This window comes from Trematomus bernacchii, unplaced genomic scaffold (assembly GCF_902827165.1).
Source record: "Trematomus bernacchii unplaced genomic scaffold, fTreBer1.1, whole genome shotgun sequence".
NCBI lineage: Eukaryota > Metazoa > Chordata > Actinopteri > Perciformes > Nototheniidae > Trematomus > Trematomus bernacchii.
This window is the reverse complement of record NW_022987588.1, coordinates 3410402-3428498: the sequence shown is the minus strand read 5'-3', so window position 1 is coordinate 3428498 and position 18097 is coordinate 3410402. Positions and strand designations below refer to the sequence as shown.

The 18097-nt window shown below is 40.7% G+C and overlaps 2 protein-coding genes across 2 annotated transcripts in view; one reads left to right on the top strand and one right to left on the bottom strand.

Moving 5' to 3' along the window:
* Window positions 1-3333, top strand: part of fzd5 (frizzled class receptor 5) — a 4651-nt gene extending 1318 nt beyond the window's left edge. The window contains exon 1 of the mRNA XM_034128675.1: window positions 1-3333. This exon is cut by the window's left edge and continues 1318 nt beyond it. Within this exon, the coding sequence (XP_033984566.1) occupies window positions 1-1041 (1041 nt within the window). The 3' untranslated portion in view covers window positions 1042-3333.
* Window positions 3334-3544: 211 nt separating this feature from the next.
* Window positions 3545-16252, bottom strand: ccnyl1 (cyclin Y-like 1). Its single transcript, XM_034128833.1, has 10 exons — window positions 15285-16252; window positions 13352-13426; window positions 12891-12934; window positions 12594-12694; window positions 11125-11160; window positions 10962-11013; window positions 10609-10728; window positions 10068-10234; window positions 5563-5725; window positions 3545-5065 (listed from the first exon to the last, which is right to left on the bottom strand). Exons 1-10 carry the CDS (start codon window positions 15445-15447, stop codon window positions 4949-4951), a joined length of 1038 nt encoding a protein of 345 aa, XP_033984724.1. The 5' UTR covers window positions 15448-16252; the 3' UTR covers window positions 3545-4948.
* Between the last annotated feature and the right edge of the window lie 1845 nt (window positions 16253-18097).

Below are 18097 nucleotides of genomic sequence, written 5' to 3'. Positions count from 1 at the left end.
GGACTCTGGTCGGTGCTGTGCTTCATCTCCACCTTCACCACTGTCGCCACCTTCCTTATTGACATGGAGCGCTTCAAGTACCCAGAGAGGCCCATCATCTTCCTCGCTACCTGCTACCTCTTCGTGTCTCTGGGTTACATCATCCGCCTGGTGGCAGGTCATGAGCGGGTGGCGTGTGGCACCAGCAGCAGCGTTGGGGGGGACCAGCTGCACATCCTCTATGACACCACCGGCCCCGCCCTCTGCACCCTCGTCTTCTTGTTGGTGTACTTCTTCGGCATGGCCAGCTCCATCTGGTGGGTGGTGCTGTGCTTTTCCTGGTTTCTGGCTGCCGGGATGAAGTGGGGCAGCGAGGCCATCGCAGGATACTCTCAGTACTTCCACCTGGCCGCATGGCTCATCCCAAGTGTCAAGACCATCGTGGTCCTGGCTCTCAGCTCTGTGGACGGGGACCCTGTGGCTGGAATCTGCTACGTGGGGAACCAGAGTCTGGAGAACCTCAGGGGATTCGTACTCGCACCTCTGGTGGTTTACCTCTTCACCGGCTCACTTTTCTTACTTGCCGGCTTTGTTTCTCTCTTTCGCATCAGAAGCATCATCAAGCAAGGTGGAACAAAGACAGACAAACTGGAGCGGCTGATGATCCGCATCGGGCTCTTCACTGTGCTGTACACGGTCCCCGCCACCATCGTGGTGGCCTGCCTGGTCTACGAGCAGCACTACCGGCCCGGCTGGGAGCGAGCGCTGGCCTGCTCCTGCCCGTCTGAACGCCAGCGCTCGGGCATGGGCCCAGACTATGCCGTCTTCATGCTCAAATACTTAATGTGCTTGGTGGTGGGCATCACCTCAGGAGTCTGGATTTGGTCAGGAAAAACCGTAGAGTCCTGGAGGAGGTTTGTGGCTCGATGCTGCCCCTGCTGGCCGCAGAAAGCCACTGCTCCACCCTCCATGTACAGTGAGGCCAGCACTGCTTTAACTGGACACACTGGAACTGGACTTAACTCAGGGATCTACCATAAAGCTGCTCCGTTGCATATATGAAGTGAATGAAGAAAAGGAAGACTGATCTAGGTGCAGTCACCTCTCTGGACAGAAATGAACTAAACTATCCAAACACTCAGAAAGTTAATGCGGACAAACATTTGCTTGTGAATCATTGTGCTCTGAATAGTGAAAATATGAAAAACATTGGACCAAAAGATGCAGAGCGTCAAAAGAGAAAATTCAACAACCTTGGTAATAGCAATTTAAACAAACATTAAACAAAGCTTATTTAAAAGAGTCTGACTTTTGTGAAAAGTGACTCCAACAATTGAAACTGCTTTTCGAAGCGATCGACCACACTTGATATTTACTTGGAAAATGATCTTAAAGGCCCAGAGAGTTACATGGATCCATGATGGAATCACGCATGCTTCTTCCTGTCTGTTTACCCTGAGCATTGAGAGAAAAAAAACATATTTATTGATGTATATATTGTAAAAATATGCTGTAAAAAATATTAGGTGTATAGTGTGTTAATGTTTAGTTTGTAACCAACCAATGCCACTGACACAAGCTAAGTCTACGACACCAGAGAGACAAATCTTGTCTGATTTAAATTGTATTAAGTTGTACATAAATGTGCCATTTCATTTCAATGTTTGAGTGTGATATCTGGTGTGTTTTGTATGAATACAAACTGAAACAGTGCTGAAAAACTGTCTTTGTGTTTCCTCAGACTTGGAAGTCATCTGAGAATCAATCAAACAAAAAGGAATTGAGTCTCTATAAAGGATACAGTTGTGACCTCTTAACCCTGTTGTTTGTATACATCCCACTCAAAGTCACTAAAGACTGTTTCTGAACTGGTTTTGTTTATGTTGTGTGAACCAACAGGCAGTGATCTGGTTAGAGCTGCAGGAAGAAACGGGTCTTTACCCCCATCTGCTGGTGAACAGGGCTCACGTTATGATCTCCATCAGGGATCCAAATAGATCAACTTTAATGTATTCATTGATTTTTTTTTTACCAAAACTATGTAAACAAAAAAGTATAAATTACGAATAAATAGTGATAACAGGGAAATATACTACTGGAAAAATAATGTATTCTAAATTCTTTATGGCTTATTTTAGGACAGTTCTGCTGGGGCCTCCCTGATACAAAGTAAAAGACCCCTGAAAGGTCCCTGGACCTCACTTTGAGAACCATTGCTTTCACATGATTGTATTGCCATGAAGAGACATATGTTGTGGTACGTAGACTTTTAAAATAATTACATTAATAAATGAGACGACCGACTGAACATTACCCAGCATCCATTTTATTGAGCGACTATTCATTAGTAATTAAAAGCAGCAGCAGTTTCTCTTTCTCAATGAAAGCAATTCATGCTTTTGACAGTTGACACTGTAAACTGAGGCTCGCTCTGTTGGTTGGAGAAAATAAACAATGTGAAGTTGCCTTGGTGATAGGCATTACAAAAATCTGCAGATTAATTGATAATGAAAATCATGATTGTAGCACCATTTTAGTTTCATCGCTAAAATCAAACATTCCTTCTGACTCCATAATGTTCTTTTTGTGACAATCTAACTTAAAGGAGACATATTTTTTCCTTGTTTTCAGGATTATTGGGTTTCTATTAGACATGATTACAGTCTTTATTTTACCCAACAAAAATACGGTCTGCATTCACCCCCAAAAAAGGTTTCTTTGCTCTGATTGGCTACCAATAGATATTGCAAAGGTGCAGGTATATTCTAATGAGCCTGAACGTGACATAGGAAGAGGAGAAATTTGATTTGATGTTGGAATCCTACCATTGTCTGGTCTAATGTGGATCATCAGTTTTAGGAGTCTTGACAGTATAAACTGAGCGACTTGTTTCATCTCAGAGATCATATTTGGTGTTTATTTTCCAAACACTACGTACCTGACTGAGAACCCAAATCTGAGAAAAACAATTTATAAATAAAGTTTTCTCACAGAATTCAGAGCAATGGTTCACAACATTAGGAGGACACAGAATGTGAACTAAATAAATGGGATTTGGTGAAAACAGAGAACATTTATTGTTTTCTGCCGTGACTGTGATGTTTCTTTCAATGCTGTTGGCCAATTGTGTTAAGACTACTGTGCGTCCACACGCTAGACGATATCTAATTTATTAGTCTGATTTGTGCGAGTGAATGCGTATGAGTGATAATGAATGGCTAAATGTTTGTAAAAACTGACCGTTTCTTTTGTTGTTGTGTAAATCTGCTTTCATATTGATAGAGTTCCTCAAAGGATATAAAAGATATTGTAGATTTTGTTCATATTGTGGAATTAAAACAGAGTTGATCTCAAGTTTGGTGACGTACGTCTGTGTGTTTCTGTACATCTGACATAACATATGTTGATTTTTTATTACACTTATGGGTATGCAATGGTCTTTTCTCTGGATGACTGGTTAATTCAGCTTTGTTACACACTTTGTTTGTTACGACAGAACAGCTGACCGCACCACCTTTTGATCACCTCAAGCTCAGACACACAAACACAATTCAAACAAACTCAATTCTTTGTTATATGATTAGTGTTTATTTAAAATACTCCATCTGCAAATGTTTTTTTCAATTAAAAACAAGACACATTTCACAGCTAGATAGCCTACATAGTAAGCAAAAAGGAGGGGAGTATCCATCAGTGTTCCCCCCCCCTCAACATCTATGTAGTTTGTTTGAAAGCTCTGATCCGGGCCTGGGAAAAAACAATGTTGGTAATCTGTCTACGGGCTCTTTGAGGAGGGGTCAGGATGGCAGAGGGGGCACAATACTGAGGGTGGACAGACTGGACCCAATCTAGATTTAGTCATTATTTCAACCTAACTGCTGTATCGAGCCAAACGGTAACAATACTGATCTGGAAAGTGTAACTGACCCCAGATTGGCACTCCAAAATCCAAAACACACTACAAAAAGACAACAGCTGACTGAAGGTTGGCGTACTGCAGCCCAATCCTGTGCAATATTTATAGTTTAATACTTTGACATGCTTTGTGCTCCATCCAAATGTATACGTGTAGATAATATACTGAAATAGTATCAAACACCACTGTTATTAACAGTAAACAAGTCTTTTGTTACACTCTCAAAAATAACTTTTGGTATTACCTGTCATTTACAAGGAACAGTTTTTGCATTTGACCTGATCAAATATCAAAAGACAACAAAGGTTTGAGAGTGACCTCATGATTCCTTAATCTCTTGAATTCACTTACGACATTGTGTGTTTGACAAAAAAAGACCAGCTGATAACCTGCATCTCTGACAAAAACTATGAACACACCTCGATGACACACTCTGTCGCACTGGGTGGAATGTTCCTTCATTACTATGAACACACACTTTAGTTGTTGTGTATCGTACACTGTTTATCTTGAGTCAATACACAATCTAATACAATTTTTTGTATTAATCCACCAATAAAATTAGTCCAACAAATGCACTGTTTCCTCCTGTTTGTGTATTGTTTGAGAGACCTTGTTGGACTCAAATCATGTTTGTGATAATTGTTGTTTTTTGTCTTCTCATGGAGTTCCAGTGACTAACAGAATAATGCCAGGATGAATGGAATAAATCAAATATTATTTTGGGGGAAAGAAATTACACTTTTATGACAAAACAAAGACTAGTCCTCAGAGATAACTGCAGTAGAGCAGTCCTACTTAACACTTTCTCTGAGAAATAAGGGACAAGTATGAAATAAATAAGGGACTGTGAAAACAATAGTTTTAAGTTAACACCAATTTCAAGTGTAATTTTGCAGTCATGCAGCTCTCAAGCCGTAATGCAGATAATTGTTTGGGCAGATCGTACAGAAACATGTCTGCCTCCTGCCTGATGAGGATGAGTGGAGCCTGGGAGGTTTGTTCCGGGCTGGCTGTGGGGTCTCTGGGTTTGAGATGAGGGCAGCAGTCGGCCTACGACAGCACAGCGTTGGTGTGTCGCACACCGATCAGGTTGTCTGCGCTGCAGGATCGCCTCATCGATGCTTTACACAGATCCTTATACTTGTCTTCACAAAGTCTTGAAATGGCCTGAACGCACAAACAGAACAACAGTTGATGAAAAGATTATATTTCAGATTTGTATGTTTTATGTACCAGGTGTTGAATTTGAAGAATAAAATAATATTGTATTTGTTTCTCTTTAGTTTAGGACAAATTCACCGTGTTTCAAAGTCAACTGTTAGGAATATATACATTGGTTTTTATTTAATGAAACCCCGATTTATTTTCCTTTCCGTTTTTTTTTAATTAATCCCCCCCCAAGAAACGAGGCTCGGAATTTGGTCTGAACTGAACCATGGATTTGGGAAATTGCTACATCACTACCTAAACTTAACCTTGTATAAATCACTTTTATGCATTTGGGAATTCGAATAGGCCACCATCTTTACAAAGACATGTTATAATCAGATATCAGAGGCAGTACCAGAAGAGTGTGATGGGTTTGCTGCAGAGCAGAGAAGTTCATATTTCAGGAGCATCATAATGAGACAAACAGGTGGAGGTCTGATGGGGGGGCCGCTCACCTCTAGTTTCTTGGCGCGTTGGTTGTCGAGAGGCTCCAGAGGGAAGTTGAGGTTGTTGTCATCAGCCAGCTGCCGCAGATCAAAGTAGTACTTGGCATAGACACTGGCTGGCACGTTGATATTAAACTGGAGAAGTTCCAGGAATTGGCGCTCCATCTCATTCCTGAGGGGGAAGAGACCTGAGGGTTAGTACAGACAAAACTTCTGAGCAGAGACAGTGAACCACCGAGTGCAACAGTGAGACAGAAGAGCAGGGGATAAAAGCCCCGGATCCCCATTAACAAAAACAAGAGACCTATGTAAGATGGATTATAAAAGTTACCTCGAAAATTAAAATCTCAGAAAACAGTTTTTAACTTCCTAGCTTAGTAAAATCCCATCAGATCATCTCCTGCACACTGTTATGGCGCATTTCCACTACAGGGCCTCGCTCGGTATGGCTAGGCCTCGTTAGGACTGGCTCACTTTATGCTGCGTTTCCATTACAGTTTAGTAGCTGGGGCAGTAACTATAGTAACGCAGTGTAGGCAGAGCCATGACGTCATCTTCAATGAGAACCACAGAAAAACAACATCAGCCGTTAGCCGTTAGCACTCAGAGCTCACAGATCCTCATATCTGTTCAGAAACTAGACAAAAGTTAAACAAGTACAAACCACAGACTGCCTGTGTCATGGCGAATACAGTCGCTGCTTTATTTATGTCTGTATAGGCCGTTGTTGTGAGTGTGGACGGTCGGAGCATATACTGCGTTAGCTTAGCCGATCTCCATTCAGAAAACACGCATTTTAAAAGGTTTTTCGCCTGCCGTCTGTCTGCAGACTTGTCAAAGCATTAATTCATGGTTTTTACTAACCGGTATCAGTATGTTGTTACTTCGGCATCATTTTGAAACGTGTATTACAATTAAATCACGGTCAAATATTATGTTCATCTTGTTGTAGTTGTAGCCCCCTTGCCAGCGATTCTCTCTCTAGTTTAGCATACTCAGCCCGACTCAGCCTGGTTGTTGGCCCGGAAAGAACCTCGATTTTATGGGGCCAGAAAAACTGTGAATTAGTAACCGCTAGCCGGAACTACGCCAAGTGGAAACGCAACCAAAAACGGGCCGGGCACGGCACGCTTAAAGTGAGCTCCGCGCTGTAGTAGAAATGCGCCATTAGTCACAATGCCAAGCACAACGGCTGACTTTATTGAATTAAATAAAAAATAAAGTATTCTTACTCATACATTTTCTTCAGAAAAGAGACGGTAAAAAGGGGACATTTTCATTGACAAAAGTAGCACTTTTAAATTTAAATCCCATACGATCTTAATACAAAATAACAAGTGCATCTCGTCAGAGAAGGACTACACTGATCCTGTTCAGACCTCACTATGATGTTAAAGGTCACCTATTATTCAAAATCCACTTTTTCATGTCTTTTATAAATAAATGTTTGTCCCTTCTCTGTTAAGAGAATAGATTCGGGAAGTTTCAGGAAAAGATATTCTCTCTCTTTTTGTCCTGATCCGTTTATATAAAAAGTTGTCTGAAAATGAGCTGATCAGATTAGGCCACTTAATGATGTCACAATGTTTTTATGGGTTGCACAACCATTAGCCAATAACCAACCAAGCTAATCCCCTCCCCACCTTATCACCTGAATCTCCTCCTAGAGCACCATTGTGTTTTTGTGAAAAGAAAAAAGGTCCCACAGTAAAGGTTTCCAGCAGGAACTCGTACACCAGTAAACTTTGAATTTACTTTAAACTCAACATGGAAGTGCTTATGGAGATGGAATCAAAGCTCACACACTCGCAGGCAATCAGACCTGTATCTGCGAGCAGCCACTTGGGAGTATCACAGCTCATCTTTTTCCAGACTACAACTCCATCATCTTTCCTCCTCCTCATCTTCATCACAGCCATGAGAAAAGCTAAGGGAGGTGGTCGCCAAGGAGACAGCATCTAGGATGCTTTGTTGGTCAGCAAAGGTGGTGAGAGTGAGCGTGAGTGTGTGTGTGATGTCTGGTCTCCCAGGGCAACTAATGGAGTGGGCGAGAGCCGGGGCCATTATGTAGAAGCAGTGAGAGCACTTGAGACCCTCCCCTGCATTTCTCTCCGTCTCTCTCTCTGTTTCTCTCTCTACCCTTCTTCCTCATCCCTCCATCAAGACCCGACCGGCTCACAAAGACACTTCAATGGCAGCAATGAAAACAGAGCAGAGCGACTGTGGGTCAGACATATGAGAGGAAGAGAGGGAGTCAGAAAGGGATGGGGGCTCGCAGACATGCAGGCAGAGCACGCACCTTTCCAAATCACAAAAAACAAGGAGGCACTTTCAACCTCTTTTATACACACACAAACACACACACGGAGGAAAAGCAATTGTAGGAAATAAAGCCCTGATGCTCCAAGTGCTCCCTGGCCTCTTCAGCGGCTTATAGCCTGAGCGACAGCAGAGGAGCCTCCATCCATCCCAGAATATCTCTGCTGCTCTCCGCTCTAAGTGCATCTTTGTTGTTATATATATTTTATTAGGCGGGCAAGCCGGTAGTGCCAGAACCATGATATATTTGTTAGGAATCACCCGTTTCCCAAAAATATGGAGCTCAGAAACACAAACAGGACCCAAATCTAGAGGTATGTTGAAATGTTAGCCACAACTCAGGATACAACTATTCACGTTTTTATTTGTATGAGATAAATTACCTGACCACTTTTTACAATCTAGCCTGACAACCATCTAGCTACACAACAACTGATATGTGTATCCAATCATTAGAAAAAAGGGCCTGGGTTATGATGGCACATCCTCCTGCCATTCCTATTCCCAGGCCAGAGGACATGCAATCCTTTCATGTTACAAATCAAGGACCCCCTGTCCAAGAAAACAAGTTAACCCCAAGAATCTATAACTGCTTCAGTTGGATGACGAACTTTGCTTCAAGGGGCCAATAAGGAAGTAGCACAGAATATCAGAGGTGGGGACTCGAGTCACATGATGCATATTTTTGGACTTGAGACTTGCATTGATAAAAGACTTGACTTGACTTTGACTTGGTATTCATGACTTGAGACTTGACTTAAGCTTGAGACAGATGACTTGAAAGGACTTGACTTTTGAAAATTAAATATTTGCGTTTGTTTTTGTATTGAGATATTACCTTTAGTTTTTTCGAAATGTGATTGGGTGATTATAGCGCCATGCGCGCAAACCTGGCAACCCACTAGCTGGCAGGGGTGTCAGTTAACATGGCAGCGGCTAGCGTTACTCCACACATAGTCAAGTTTCTATTCAAGGATTATGTTGTCGATGACGCTAATAAGAAGAGAACATAAAGTCTGCAGCATAAAGATCGGTGACAGGACCACCACAACAACTTCATTCGTCACTACAAAAAAAACCCACAGAGAAAGGTGCGTGAATGTGTTGTGTTAGCTAGAAAGCTAACGTTAAGTTTAAGCTACGTTAGACTTGGTTTCAAATCGATTAAGCATTACAAAGAGAAGACACAACAGTAAATGAACACTAGAACCGCCAAGGGATTCATTTTGACTAACCCTGATACTGACGGGCTGTCAGGAGAGGGAGAGAGAGGAAAAGAGATGCCTCGTTTATTTCCCCTGTGTTATCAGAAGTTACTGTAAACTGTTGAATAATGTAGTTCATCTACTTTTAGTAGTTTGTTTAAATGTTTTAATTATGTTGTTTTTGTTTGTAGAAGTGCATCATTCCTTGATTTATTGTAAAATGAATATGAACTTTTTGATCTGTTTTGATGATAAACTGAAGCAATTTCAAAATTAACCCAATTAAGTGAGTTTTAAATCGTCCTATTTAGTTTATAAAGAAATTATGAAGAGGAACAAATTAAATGATTTGAAAATGATATCTATGTAGGTGCTGACGCTGTTGGCGGTTCTAGTGTTAACATACATTTAAATTAAATATGTGTAATGGCAAATGCCATATATGATTTTCTTACCTGGAATTCTGCCTTTTTGAACAGACTTTTTGACTGAGTCCTAGCTATATTGTCTGCAGTTCTAGGGTTAATATGAATCTAATATGATTCTCATCGCTCTAAATTAGATTTCAAATGATTAACTGTGTATGTAATGAAGATCATAGTGTCGGTTGAATCCATTTTCATAACCACTGTCTTTTAACTGATTTAAATGCGGAAACTGGGCTTAATCATCAGAATTTTGTATGACTTGACTTGACCTGAGCAATGACTTGACTTGACCTGACCTGAGCAATGACTTGACTTGACTCTCATCACAGTGACTTGGGACTTGCTTGATACTTGTAGGTCAAGACTTGAGACTTGCTCATGACTTGCACATGTAGGACTTACTCCCACCTCTGCGGAATATTAACATCTACTTTCAGAACTTCACTTCTAACATGACAAATATTTGCCACCAATGTCCGCACTCACAGCAATTGTCATTTGAGTGGATGATTTCCTTTGCATTCATTTCCGGTGTTTTTCCATTGTATAAAGAACGACTCACATGTCCTCCACGGTGATTTCTTTGAGGATCTGGCAGTAGTCGACGTTCCACACAGCCTGGTCATCCCAGACTTTGGAGGCCAGCAAGATGGCTCCCAGGACAATGCGCTTCCAGTTACAGGGGCAGATATCCAGCTCAGCGTAGGTAAGCAGGCGCTCCAAGTACACCTTGAGGAAGAAGAATATTTAACGGTCAATATTATACAAAAAACAATTCAACATAATCAAACACCATTTAGTTTTAGCCCTCCAAGGGAAAAGGTTGAAGTGTTGATACAAGTGTCCCTGTATAATTCCCACTTCTCAACTAATGTAGCATCTACTAAAACTGTTTTAATTCTTGTAACATGTTCGCCCTTGAGAATGATGTTATTGTTATGTTTCTTTCAAAATATTTCTCAGTGGAAACAGAACAAGCCAGAGCAAATCAGCAGCAAATCAGTGTGTAGGACTTTACTGCCCTCTGGTGACCGGTTGGTGATAACACCACAGTATTTAACAACATGAAAAAAAGGTTCTCGAGTCCTAAAGCTCGGACTTACTAGAGTAACAATGGCACATTCTGCAGTGAGCTGTGCAGCGCTGAAGAGCGTTCTGACGAAGCGGTAGATCACTTTGTGTTCTGGGTCCACACGGGAGTAGTCATCTGGCAATGGCTCTTTCTGTACGGGACAAACAGATCATACACGTGTCTGAATGAAGCAAGTACCATTTCATATTATACACTATTCCAAACTAGTTTGCCTCAAATCTCAGATTTATGGCAAATACACAACATTAAAAGATACCAACATCTTCCTGGACATACAGACAAAGTGATAGACGAATGAATGTATTAAACAAAACTACTTGCTTAAAGTGACTGATTCTGAGGAAATCTATTTATGATACTCACTGATAAGGGGTGCAACCTCTCATCAAAAATGTCCAGTGACCTGTCCGAGTCCCTAAAGAACACAAAATACATTTGTCAACACACTAAAAACGCAAACTAGTTTAAACAACATAAAGTGTCACAAATGTTATTATTAAAAGCAAATTAAATGATGTACATTTACCTGTTTTTGATGTGGTAGTATATTGCTAACGTGACACTGGAAAAAGAACAAAAAGAAATGAGGAAAAAGACAAATAGTAATTCAGTGTGATTAGTTTTGGCCTTTAAAAGCTTGGGTAAAAACATTCTTAGTGGGAGCATATTATGCTGCGGGTGTGTGTGTATATAAGCCTGTATGGTGTTGCAAAACATTTGCACACTTTCACAGAAGCTTCATTTAAACCCGCTGAGATAATCCTGATTAAATGAGATTTTCCAAATTCACCGAAATATTGACATTACAGAGGAGTGTCCGAAATGAGGCGTGAGAGCATCTGCTTTAGGCCCCGGCTCCACGAGGACAAATACGGCAAAACGCATCGGAGTAACGCAAATGCAAACGCAAAAAACCTTCCGTCCACACGCAATATACACCGGATTGTGTCAAGCTCCACGAGACGGCTCCGTTTACATCCAAACGCTGGAAAAGCTGCAGTACATATGCCGAACCTGTACGTGGCGCTGTAACTTCCTCCACAAAAGCAGCAACTTCCTCCACAAAAGCAGCGAAGAAGAATGGTTGTCATGGCTGCACTTCTGTGTATTCTCCGCGGTGGGGGCCGACAGAACCGGGCAGAGTTTTTCGCCGGTCAGCGTGTGTTAAAGTTTAAATCTTCCGGACAAAATTATAAAAGTGCCGGTCAAAGGTCTTCATTGTTATTTATTGAGCTTTAAAACAAATGAATAACGACGATATAATGATATATAATCATCAAATACACGGAGCCTGTCTCTTTTTCCTCTCTTCTGACAGCGTCAGTGTCTGTCTCATGCAGCAGCTGATCCTGTAATGAGTGACCCGACAGTAAAAATGAACATATTTATAACTAGTTTAGGTAGTTTGAGAGGTAATTAAAATAGCTAAGGGTGATGATCTGACTTGAAGTGTGTGTTTTGCTCCCGCTGCATCACAGCGGCAGGAGCTGCGTGTCTCCGTCCTGTCAGATTAGACTTCACTCGCGTTTATGTCCATATTGAGATAAAGATAAATAATCTGAATTCAAGGAGGAGCTCCTGTAGATGTTGCACAAAGAACTGTAGCATGGTCAGTAGCGACTGGAGCACGATAGCAACCCCGCGGGGGAGAGGCGGGGCTATGAAAACGAATGACCGTATAGGCGACTCCACGGCCCCGTTGGACCCCCAGAGCGCTCCGTTCCCAGATCTATCCACCTTTGGACCCGTTGTCGTTTGCGGGGTCTGTTTCTACGTTTCCCTTACGGCGTCGTCGAGCTTAGAGGGCTATACGCATGAGAAATATGCGGATTCAACCCGTTTTCGTCCTCGTGGAGCCGGGGCCTAAGTCACGCATCCATTAGGTATTACTTTAGGATTACAACACTGTGATGCAACAGGATTTTCTCGTGTGAAATGAGTGACTTTTGGACCGCTCCGTGTGTTTCTGTTTCTCTGCGTGGGAAATTCTCTCACCATTTGATTGTGCTTTTGAGGTTTGGCTGGCTGACGGTGTTGTCATCTATGAAGATAGTTGAACAGGAGCTGTATTTCTTTGACAGTTGACCAGGAGATATCTTGAAACATAAAATCACACAATCAGCAACTAGAGTTTATCACGGGACAGGAAAAGTCTTGGTAGCTTCATCTATTTAGACTGGTTCCACACTTTTGAATAGCTGCCCAATACTGGCGTCTAAAACAATATTGCTTTGCACATTTAATCTGTAAGGATAACTGATTTATGATCAACAAATACATTTTGAAACTTACATGACTGATATGGTTTATGTGGTTGCTTTTCCTCTTGTCTCGTACTGTAAAGGGAGAGAAATGTTCAACAAAGACAAACAAGAAACCTGTGTCCAGTGTTGAACTGTATCTTGTAAAGAATTAAATGTAGTTTTAAACTGAAACCTTTTGTTGATTGTTAACCTGCAGCTAATAAAGACATCTACAGCAGTTTGATTATAGAAAAGACAATTTTTAATAAGTTATCAACTTAATTGTTAGCAATGTACCCCTCAATTAATAAAGCTCTACAATTAAGTAGTAAGGACCATTTTAAACCACTCCAAGGATTACAACAACAACTATTACCATTACAATTCATCTCCTGTTTTAATATTCATCACTAAATCATGTGTTTCAGATGTTTGTGCTTCTAGGGATCTCTTGCTAAACAGCTTATGTGAATCATCGGCGTGTGTGTGCGCCATGTTAGGATTGCTCACCGTCTGTCTGGGACTTGTACAGGAAGATAGTGCTCGCTCGGGCGTGGTCAGACGGGTTAGACTCAAAGGCCAGCTCTGAGAAAACAAAGTGTTCATAAGCGCTTTATAATGACAATCTGTCAAAAGGCATCTTGTTGCTGCTTTGCTCTCACTTGTGGGTAGTGATAAGCCAACAAAGAGAACAGGAAGTCATTAGCGTACCCATCGACCAAACACACTCACATAGTGTACTACTGCAAATTGTCCCTCACTACTAACAAATAATGCAACGCAAGTCTATGGATTTATTGCACTATATTACACTAGTGAGGGTGGCTGCTTCACAGGTTTGACAGAGCTTCACTAGGGAAGAAATTGCGTATCTGGTTATATCTTTGGGTTAGTGGATGCAAATGACTTGACAGCAAACAAAACACTTTAGAGAAGAAAATATGAACTGGTGTAATGTGTATATAAAAATGCTATCATTGAAAAACAGTTAACTTTCTACTAATTCACATTTTCCACAAGTACCAATGGTTGTTGTATAACTGTTCAGATCTAGAGAACGTGTTGCCCTCTGTGTTACCATATAAAGACAACAAGTATATAGACCAGTGGGCAACTGTCTGTTAAAGTGAGAATAGACAGACCTCTTTTATCCGAAACATACATTTTGGCAGTCAAGTATGGCATGGCTTTAAAGTCTTCCACAAGTAGGCTAACTGCAATTGTGGAATAACAGTTATATCTGCTAGTTGTTTTTAAAGCAAACATAAAACAGCACTGGTTTATTCACATGCAAGACTTTAAGAATTGTGTTTTATCTCAATCCATGCAGACGGCACATTACATAAAAGGATGGGGATTAGGGCATGGCAGCATTTGTGAAGCAGGGACAGCAAGAAGAGAGATGAGGAATGTAGGAAGGACTGCTGGACAGATTCTGACCCTCACCCTGCCAACAGCTGCTCTCCCCACACTGCACTCGCATACTACTGTCCACAGCAACATGTCTGGGATGAACACTGCCTGTGTCTAGGAGTGGCGACACAAGGACTTGCAGTAAAAAAAACGTAGCTTGGGCCTACATCAATGGGAAATATCTGAGATGCTTTTCTGAGAAGCTTTTCTATGTGGTCTAAAGCAGAGCTTGTGATCACAGTGTGAGCAAAAACAACTGTCAGGACTGCCTGAAGGCCATAGGCTAAGCTTTTTAACACGATAAGTCTATGTAAATGTCACTAAATAAAGCAAATTACAACATGAAGTTTGTGCAAAGATACAGGCACGATTCACAAAATAAGTTTGCTATGGTTCAGTGGAGATCTCTCTCCATTAAAACGGTATCCTTCCCACACCCCGCTCATAAACGGGGCATGGGCATAAACCTCAGGGTGGCAAAAGACAAAAGTTATGCTTTTTATTGCCAATTACTGAGTGATTAATATGGTGCCCAAGAGATGATGAGTTTGTTTTTATTTCTGATGTGATGCCAGTGTGATCAACATGATGGATTGTCCAAATGAAGAGTGCAAAGAATGCCCTCATCATCATTGCAGTGCTGGCACCAGGATGGCAATAAACACGTCTGGCAACTTGGCCATAGCTAGAGGGAGTCTGTGTGCATCTCCCTGCAGTAGAGAGATACTGTCTTTTCATTATGAAATTGTTACACTGAAAATGTATCTTGTTTGTGTGTAAATTATTATTTCTAGGGGCCCCTTATGCTGACAAGTAACTGTATGCGTGCGTGCATATGGAGTGTATATTTGCTAACTGTCATCAAAGTCAGTGTGCTTTGAGTCATGTGAAGAAGCTTCTTTACTATGACAGTGACTAGATTCAGATGAACTTCCCTTTAAACAAACAACATGGGTGTGACCTGTACGGGTCCAGTAAATTAGCTGTTTAATCATCACAGGTTTTCCCGGTTATCAGGTGGGACACCTACCGTCAGGGACCTCTCTGTCGCTGATATGCTGCAGGTAGGGCAAGGTGTTATCATCGCTCACTTCCGTGCTGGTCTCCAGCTCCTCCAGCCGCTCCGCCGGTTGTCTCGACGGTAGTTTGGGGCTTGACTCGGGAGAGACGCAGCATGTCACCGTGTTTCCCATTCTGAGTCGGGATAAAGCTCCACACTATTCCAGCCAAGTCCAAGTAGTGCAAATATGTGTAGCTAGCTCAAATTAGCCTCCTTCTGCTTCATACACATTACCAGGCTTTTCTCAGTATTGGGACTATCTTTGCGTGCTAAATCGCCGCTGTCCGCCAACTCCCTGGGATCGCATTCCTGTCCAGTTGAGGGTATAAGTGTAAGAGTCAAAGAAGAGTTAGCCACTCAGGCTCACCCTGTAGTATAAAATCGGAGTAGTCTCATGTAATATTCGACGTGTTCTAGCAATAAAAACTAGCAGTTGTTAGTTAAATGCAGGGTTCAATTCATTCATTCAAGATGAGTGTAGCTGCTCGGTAACGTTAGCTAGCTAAATAGCATCATAGCAAGGTAGCCAACTGTCTCCTTAACTTTTTTTTATTACACGTTTTTCTATCGTGTGAACACTATCGACTTAAAAAAATATACATGAGACGAATTCAAAACGTAAGTTTCTGGCAAATACTTTTACGAGACTTTTCAAACAATCCCGCAGATGTCTTCTTGCTCTCGGGTCTGTCTGAAGCAAAATCTAGCCCGAGGCTTTTGAGGCCTCCAGTGGAAAATGAAGGTAAAAAGAGAAAAATTCAACCAAGAATGTAAAAGTGCAAGAAATTCTCAATGAGGTCTGACCGACTAAGCTTTGTTTCAGTTCCTCATTGGAGAGCCACGTTTGGTAGCTGGTCCGTACTCCCCCATCAGAGCCTACACCCCTTCAGATTTGTGCTGGGTGTCCTCCATCTGTTGCCGGAGCTCACATACGGCTCTTCTTGGCACGGAGATGTTGTAGTCCCGCCTACTTAGAAATTCCATTCACTTCCATTCGCTGCTGAATCAAAACATGGTCAGTTTAATACCGCTCATTGGTTGAAAGAGCTGTCTGTTGGAGACGATTTAAACTGATGAACTGTATATATACAACGCTACTATTTTTGTATCGTCACCGACCCACACCCTTTTTGACAGTGGAAACTAAAGCCCATCATTTTTGTATCTGTCAATAAATGCATACCTCTTCATTGAAGTAATAGACATATGTGTTTTTCCCATTTCTGCTACTAAAAGGGAATAAGATTGATATAGTATTTTGTACTAGAATGCATTCATCTGAAAGGAATAGTAACCAGATCATTTGCAAATAAGATATTATACCAGACATATGATCACATTATAAAATAAGATGAATTAATATGGATTTAACTACTCAACATTATCGAACATTGTTCAAATTAGCTCAGACATGGTTTACTGAAACATCAAAATGCATTTGCCATACTTCAGTATAATAAAAACAATATTCAACTGCATTTTAATATAAAACAAAGACATTGAAATACATGTTTGTGTTTAAATAGTTCCCCTTCATGGCTCATCAATGTCTGTCGTTAGCGAATTGTTCATATTTTACTTTATTTGAACAGCAAAAAAATGCACAACCATCGTCAAGAGCAGTTTATTGCAACATAGCAAGTGTTTACAAAAGAGTAATGTAATCTCAGATTAACAGCATTTACAAATAATAGGCTGGTATAGTTTTATAATGTGACAATGTTCAAACAAACGGTATGTAATGCATTAGTTAGTGATCTTGTCTCTACAAGATACTATACAATACATGGCATTTTAGATTGATAACTTGTAAGTGTCAATATATAAACTGATCACATTAAAAGTTAGAAAAAATGTTATTATTACTATTCTAGAAATTCGGAATATATAATTTTACATACACGTCTAACAATCTGTTTCATGCACAAGCGAGGCCGGTGGGCATGAACTGTTCTGGCACAGACATGAAAACATTTTAGGTTTTGTTGGAAAGATATTGTGTAATCACATGACAGAGTTGAGCTCGCTATATAAAAAATGATTATTACAAGTTTTTTTTTCAGCACCAGCACTGGATGTGTGAATTACAGGAGTTGATTTTCATTAATTTTTTCAGAATACACTTAAAAAACCAACAAACATATGTAAAACCCCTGACGCTGATATTTCCTAATAAGTGCTTCTTTCAAAATTACAATTTCCTCTCCTTTCTCCCTCTGTCGGTCTACATGAGCTGATTCATCAACGCCTTCTGAATTACTCTATATAAGAGGTGATGCTGTCATCGTATTTTTATCAGATTCGACCCATTAATTCTTTATATTTTACAAATACATGCTGTACAATAGAAAACAATCTTAAACTACAAAAATAAAACTGATATAGCTACCATGAAAATGTGATCATGTTATATAAAGAAACAATCAAATAAACATAAATTGTGCCTTAATTAAATGGATTGGAAGATATAATAATAGGTTGCTTCTAAACTAAAACTTAACTTACAGTTAACAACATCACAATGTACGGATCAGTCTGAAGCCACCAAAAGTTCTGCAGTTAAAAAAAAAAAGGAAATGAAATGACATGATATATGTTGTGTTCCTGACTGCTCTCTTTAGAGTCCCTCTTCTCTACAAATAGACACAGTTCATCCTTAACAGGGTACCGCACTCCAAAATATAACATCTCCAACAAAGGCCTCTTCTCTTACACTTAGCTGCCATGACTGCGGTAGGCCTGGTGGATTACATGAATACACTCACATACATTGTTTTATATTC

Bases quoted from the DNA above. Each gene is read 5' to 3' on its own strand.
- ccnyl1 (XM_034128833.1), bottom strand. From the start codon at position 15,447: ATGGGAAACACGGTGACATGCTGCGTCTCTCCCGAGTCAAGCCCCAAA. The intron at 11,014-11,124 runs GTAAATGTACAT...TGTGTTCTTTAG, and splicing joins TACTACCACATCAAAAACAG to GGACTCGGACAGGTCACTGG. The intron at 5,726-10,067 runs GTGAGTCGTTCT...CTTCCCCCTCAG, and splicing joins GAAATCACCGTGGAGGACAT to GAATGAGATGGAGCGCCAAT.